Below are 6,750 nucleotides of genomic sequence, written 5' to 3'. Positions count from 1 at the left end.
TTTTCAGGAATATCTTCTAAAAATACAGTGGAGAAGTTATATCATAACAAAATAATGGCTATTATTTTCTCCAAGTGTTTGATTTCCTCCTTTCTGATCTTCACCATGCACAGAAGACATTTCTTGGAGTATGAAACTCATTCCAGAGCCATGAGCTGTGCAAAATTTGTCTTAGTACACAGAAGATTCCTGGTAAAAGTAAGAAAACATGTTTAAGAGGCATCTGGATCTGGCACTGGGGGATATGATTCATGGTTTAGGGGTTAGAGTGGAGTGGCAGATTAATGGTTGGACTTGATCTTGGAGGTCTATGATTCTATGATGGCAATGAATGAATCCCACACTGTGAGAATGAAGCTTAGAAAAGCATCTGTTGTCTTACACTCAATTCCAAATGAGGTTCAAAGAGTCCCAAGTGCTCAGGGGAGCCTTGTGCACATACCTCATCTCCTGTGGAAGGCAATGGGAAGCTCCCTGTTGGGGATGAGGATTCCTGAGTGCAGAGTCTCCACTGGTTTGTTGTCAGTGGCCACAATGTGATACTTGCGAAGGAGCTGGAACACAAACACTCCAGTTAGCAAATTTGGCTTCTAGATGTGCTTAGTTCCATGTGAAAGGACTGTTCCCAAAGTGCCTTCGTGGAGGACTCACCCAGCAAAGGGCCAAGTGCAGCTGCAGCTCTGCCACGCGGCGCCCGATGCACATCCTCTTCCCGATGCCGAAGGGCACGTGAGAGAATGGATTGATGGAGTTCTTCTGGAACCAACGCTCTGGTTGAAACTCAGTCCAGCTCCTAAAGTACTCCTCGTTGCATCCCAGGGCATGGCTGTTTATCATCAGCACAGTCTAGGAACAAAGCAATCAAGACTCTCGTTAGAAATTGGCTCAGAGCTCCCAAGTGAATCAGCTGTTGATGGAAATATTAATATTAATGAGGCAGTTTCCTCAGCAGATGTCATGTCATTCCCTGAGGATTAAGCTGAAAATAAAAGGCCACAGTTTCATCAGAAAATCATGGGAAAGCCTGAAAAAACTTTTGAAATAGCACACCAAAAGGTTTTGAGACCAACATTGCTGCCTAACCCCAACAGCAGCACAGCCAGGTATGGGTTTCCCTTCATGTGAGCTCCTCATTCCTCATCCTGGCACTCATCCTTTGGCAAAGCCACTTTGAGATTTGATGTATGGCCAACCTCTGGGGTTTACAAGACAGTTAATAAATGGCAAAAGACACTAATAAGCTCAATTAATTGCCTTACCCCTTTGGGCAGCACATAATTCCCCAGAACCATTTCGGTGTGGATGGTGCGAGTGGTAAATGGCACCGATGGAGTTAATCTGCAGGGAAAGAAACACAAGGGCTTCAATTTCCAGCATTTTTGCTTCCTGTATCTCTCATAGTTTACCTTAAACAACAAAGTGACCAAAATGATATGTCCCAGAAAATTCTTTTTCCCTAGTGCACATGAACTAGTAAAAACCTTTGTGATCGTTTTGCTTTCTGCAGGTTGAGTATCTTACCTCATGGATTCTTTCAGACACGCTTTTAGGTAAGGCATATTCTTCAAACTTTCAGCACTTGGACTCTCATTAGCAGCCAAAACACTCTGGATTTCCTGGAAAAGCTTCTGCTGGACGTGTGGATTGCGTGAAATGTTATACAAAGCCCAGAGCAAACTATTGGCTGTCTGGAAGAAATCAGAAAGTAGTGTAAGAGCTTCATTAGTGGTGAGAGAAGGAAGAAGTCACCAGAAGTTAAAAGCAACATTTACAGCTAGTCATTGCCTTATGGTATTTTGTAAATCTATGGGGTTATAAGCCACCCAAGTTGTTCTCTAGGAGTGATGGACAGAAGAACCTTAATTTCAGGGAAAAAACTCATTTGCACTTGGGCCACTGAATCAACTACAGGATTATCTCGTTTCCAGGTGTTGTGGTTCTTGGGTTATAGATGGAAATAGGGAGGTGGAAGGATTTTAAGTTCTTGGAAAGTGAGCTTTACTGTCTCAACTCCAGCAATCTGCAGCTCTGCAATGGCAGCATACAGCTCCTTCCTGGAGAGTTGTCCTCCAGAATAGATGTCACACAGAAAATCCTCCTCAGGGTTTGCTGAGTGTTTTGCCAGTCGACAGTCAATGGAGTGTTTGGCTGAGGAGGGAGGAGCAGGAGGTAATTAATGGGAAAAAAACCACTAAAAATAGTATCAAAATAAAAGCACACCCATGTCTGACATGCAGGAGGTTGAGAGAAGATGCCAAGCTGTGCTTTTGTTTCAAGCAGTGAGTAAAGAGTGAATATATTGATTAAAGAATGGTATTTTCACTTTTTAGGCAAAAAAACCCTCAAGCCCCAACATCACTTTTGAACAGAAAGAAGTCCTGCAAACTATTAGGAGTTCTCCTTTCTTGAATTAGGAAAGGAAATCAGTGATGTGTCAACTGAAATGTTTAGCAAACAGAACTACAAGTGTGTAAAATTTATTACCTCGGAGTTTCAAAGAGGCTCAAGGTGTGAAAAAAATCAAAGAGGCTTAACACAACCTCCCTGAGGGGAAATGTGAGCCTTTGGTTTACAAGGGGAAGGCACAAACTTATGCCAAGTTTCTACATGCTCCTTGGTTTTTTACACTATAGAGCACTAGATTCTGCCCATGAGTATCCCAACTGTTAAGATCAGTTTCTTGTATGGAGTTCTTCATGTCAAGTGAAGGTTTCAAACTGGTTTTGCTGAACAAAACTGGTTTAAAGTGTCTTTCTCCAACCCCCTAAACTTAGAAGCAATAAAACTAGTGCACGTGTGGTTGGCAGGACCAAAAGTCCTGAAGTCTCAAGTACTCAAATACCCAAGAGAAATATATCACTCCGTGTTTCAACCATCCAAGTGCCGAAACCTTCCTCAATCTTTAGCTACACCTGTCACTGTTAGCAAAATACTAAAAAATACAAGTTTATCTTCATATCTAGAGTTAATTTTTTTTCACCTCAAAGGCCAATTCACTTTAAATAGGCAGAAAAATGTTGTGCCAAAGCCAAACTGTAACTTGGAATTTAAATTGCTTCTGTTTTAAGCTTTACAACGATATTGCAGGTTGTTCAGAAAACCTATAATTTCAACTTTTTTTTTTTTTTTTTTTAGCAAACAGGTTTTGCTGCATGTAAAATTCCTGTTCCTCAAGAAAACAACTCTGAGGTCCCTTTGAGGGAAGTTCCTTTTCTCACTCATAGCCTTGAATTTAAAGAGATTAGACACTTTCTGCCTCTTGTCTCTTATGACATTAAAATGGACTCATGACTTTTCTGGCTCTCAACATTCTGGGGATTTCCCTAGGAACTGGGAATTGCTCCACAACCAAACCTGAGTGCAAACAGTTCTCCCCTGTTGGAATATGTTTGTGTTTAGGTGCAGCAAAGGACTTTCAATCCATGCTGAAGGCAGAGATTAACAATATTTTAAGGCAGTAGCAAGAAGAAAGTTCATCCCACCATGCAGAAAACAGAGGCAAAAGGAAAGAAGATAAACTGTTTAAAACAATAACCTGTTTTAAATATATCATCCCATGCTTTAGTGTGAGCTTGCCAGACTTTGGTGTTCAGACCCTTGTGAAGTTCCACAGGGGTCACCATCATCATTCCAAAGGTTGCCATCATCTGTGGTGGAGAAAGAGGTGTGGAAATCTCTCTTTAATCTATCTACTTGCAATCTCTGAATGAAATTCAGTTGTAAAGTAGGAGGCAATTTTCAGGAAGGCAAAGTTCTGGCAGATTTTCCATACTGGACAGAAAGGATGAGGACTTAACCTACTTATACTGTATTCAGCTAAAAATTAGGGAGAGCCAGTGGAAGATAAGAAGCTTCTCTAGTAGGCAATGAATCCTACCTATTTTAGGCACCTGTTTTAGAATGGGACAAGCTACTTTTTGGCAGTCTCTCTCTCTCCCTTGACAACAGATGGAGCTAAAAATTTCGGCTGGGCTCAAAGCCTCTTTTCAATGACTAAAATTAGGCAGGTTTATAGCACCAGAGCCCAAGCTCCAGCAAAATGCACAGCAGCTTTACTTACAGGAGTGACTAACCTCCAAATCCAGAGTACTTACATAATCCCACCCAACCCAGGAGTCCCACCCAGCCAACAGCAACGTTGCACAACAAGTGTCTCAGAGGGAGAGAGAGTTAACCAACCAACCTGCAACTCCATTTCCAGGATCACCCTGATGTCCATACAGCATTTTTCCCTGTCATAGAATCATCAGGGTTGAAAGAGACCTTTAAGACCATCAAATCCAACCATTAACCTGTCGGCTTGAGGCATTTCATAAGTGAGACAGATGTTCAGGACTAGCTTTGCATGTGTATCATACTTAGAACAGAAGCTTGAGTGTCTTTTTTGCAGGTGACCCATTATCAGTAGGGGTAGAAAATCACTACAACCCCAGCAAAGACTCTTCCATACCGTTTTTACAGCCTTGATGAAGTTCAAACTTTCTTCTTCCACATCCTGCTGCAGGAGGCCAAACCTCTTTCCATACAGCACCAGGCAGATACCTGTTGGTAAGCAAGATCATAATGAGATGATAGAAACAGGAGTGTGTGTGGTGTTCACCATTTATTATCCAAGAATGGCTTGGATTATCTTGCTGCAAAATGGGCCATGATAGATCCCTGTGAGAGCAGCACTTCTAAACACCTTCTGCTTGTTTGCCTCAGACCCCAAGAGGATATGCAGCAAAGGGGCCCTGGCAGCAACACTTCTCCACAAGTATGAGCCACCAGTGATCTCCTTGTGAGCAGCAGATCATTGGGCCAAGCAGGGCTGGCATATTTGGCACGGATGATATTAGCAATGCTCCTGAAGAGAGCTGAGTGGCAGCAAAAGTGGGACTGAAGAGGCCCTTTCTACAGCCAGCAACCAGTTGCAAACACTGGCAGCATCCCACACTCCACCAGTTTCCACCTCTTTCCACCTGCCTTATTTATTTATTTATGTATTTTAAGCTGTCATTTCCTATTTCTCCCTTTCCAAACACAGCCATCACCACTGAAAGTGGAAAAAATAAAACACTTTCAGGGACTCAGCCCACAGGCTGAGGAGAGGAGCCAAGAGCAGATGGGTCTGGCAGAGCTTGTGCCATTACGCACTGCACCCAACCATTCCTCCTTTTGGGCAGCACTGATGTAGTTTCTTCTGTCCTAAGTCATTCCTGGCAGATTCCTTAGTGTTCTCTGAAAGGTTTCTAAAGATGCAGCCTCCTGTCTTGGTAACTTATTCCTGTGCTTGTCAGTCCCAGTAGAAACATTTTCAATGGGATTTTCCAGCCTTTGTCTACAATAAACATTTCTTCACTGTTGTTGGATCATTTCATTGATCTTGTGCTGCTGATAATCAACAAATCAAATGGACAAAACCAGTCATGTGCTGTCTGATCCCACTCTGGATAAATACACAGCAATTCCCCTAAGTTTGGGATTTATAAGTCATTAGAATGTTTGAGTTTCTTTAGAAGCCACATAGGTAAGAAGAGGGAAGAGTTCATGTAGCTGCTGCTGAATTTTGTACTGATAGTCCCCTGGATTTTCTGCAACCCTCTCTCCATGATGCTGCAGCTGAGAGTTTGGAAATAATCAGGCTACACATTCATCCCTGATTGGCTGAAATGCCATGGCAGGAAGGAAATGTGACCATCCTGAGGCAAAATACTTACTTTCAAATGACCATTTGTTGAATTCTGAATAGACATCTTCCATCTGCCCATTGTGGTTACAAATTTCATCTATTCTGTGCATGAAATCCTCCAGGACCTAAATAGTGGAGAGAAGGCAGAGAAAAGAAGGGATAAAATGACATCAACTAATAGAAATCTTGTGTAATTCAGCATTTCAACTGTTAAAGAGACAACAATCTCATGTAAGAGAGGAATCCTGTTCCCTGTCCTTTGAACAAGATTCAATTTCCTCCTGTGTGAACATATGTTTGAATGTTATATGACTCTCGTGCTATCACTGCTTGTACTTCCATGAACTGAGCTCTCCTCCACAGGGATGAAATCCTTCACTCTGGGATAACGCTGGAGTTTCACAATAAAGAGGATTAAACTGGTTAGCACAGATGCTCCTCAAACTCAATGAGGGACGCAGAGGTTAAGGAGGGAGGTGTTCCCTGACAGGGGGAACATAACAATGAAGGGTAAAAGCAAAGCCTACTGAACAAGAAAAGTAAGAAAAAACCGTTTGCAGGAAGCGATATCATTGTGCAATAATCTTACTGCTCTGTGGAGACAGTCTCAGTGTCCTGGTTTTAGCCAGGATGGGGTTAATTTTCTACGAGTTTCTGTGTGGTCAGACCCTGACAGGTTGTACTTGTTATTCCCTGAACGATCTGAGTCTGATTTTATCACTGAGGAGCAAATCAACAGCTAACCAGGTAAACCAGACCTGCTTTTATCCCCCAGGAGGAGAGTGAGGACAGGCAAAGGATTTCTCCAGGCACAGTACCTCATTGATCGGCGTATCCAATTTCACAACTTCCCTGGGTTTCATTAGCTTCTTTTGAAAGGCACTTCTTACCCTCTGCCAGTCCTTTCCTTCCCTAGGTCGAGCCAAAGACAGCGAGGTTGGAAAGCGAAGGGCATAAACGAAGAAACCCCAAACCCGCCGCGTGTGCCGCACATCACCCACAGCTTTGTCGCTCCCGGGGGCATCACCGCGACACGGAGCTCGATCCTTGCGGCCGGGGCTGACCCCACGGTGGGAGCA

At 43.0% G+C, this 6,750-nt stretch overlaps 1 protein-coding gene across 1 annotated transcript in view; it reads right to left on the bottom strand.

The window, feature by feature from the left end:
* Window positions 1-443: 443 nt before the first annotated feature.
* LOC103801335 (1,25-dihydroxyvitamin D(3) 24-hydroxylase, mitochondrial) overlaps window positions 444-6,750 on the bottom strand; it is a 6,775-nt gene continuing 468 nt past the window's right edge. The window contains exons 2-10 of the mRNA XM_009073744.1: window positions 6,490-6,583; window positions 5,700-5,796; window positions 4,451-4,542; window positions 3,536-3,647; window positions 2,003-2,148; window positions 1,522-1,688; window positions 1,260-1,338; window positions 652-846; window positions 444-554 (exon numbers count right to left, since the gene is read on the bottom strand). Coding sequence (XP_009071992.1) covers window positions 444-554; window positions 652-846; window positions 1,260-1,338; window positions 1,522-1,688; window positions 2,003-2,148; window positions 3,536-3,647; window positions 4,451-4,542; window positions 5,700-5,796; window positions 6,490-6,583 — 1,093 coding nt within the window. The remainder of the gene's footprint in view (window positions 555-651; window positions 847-1,259; window positions 1,339-1,521; window positions 1,689-2,002; window positions 2,149-3,535; window positions 3,648-4,450; window positions 4,543-5,699; window positions 5,797-6,489; window positions 6,584-6,750) is intronic.

The sequence above is a fragment of the Acanthisitta chloris genome, unplaced genomic scaffold, assembly GCF_000695815.1.
Source record: "Acanthisitta chloris isolate BGI_N310 unplaced genomic scaffold, ASM69581v1 scaffold40474, whole genome shotgun sequence".
NCBI classification, from domain to species: domain Eukaryota; kingdom Metazoa; phylum Chordata; class Aves; order Passeriformes; family Acanthisittidae; genus Acanthisitta; species Acanthisitta chloris.
Note: the sequence above shows the minus strand (reverse complement) of the source record. Positions and strands in the feature narration are given on the sequence as shown.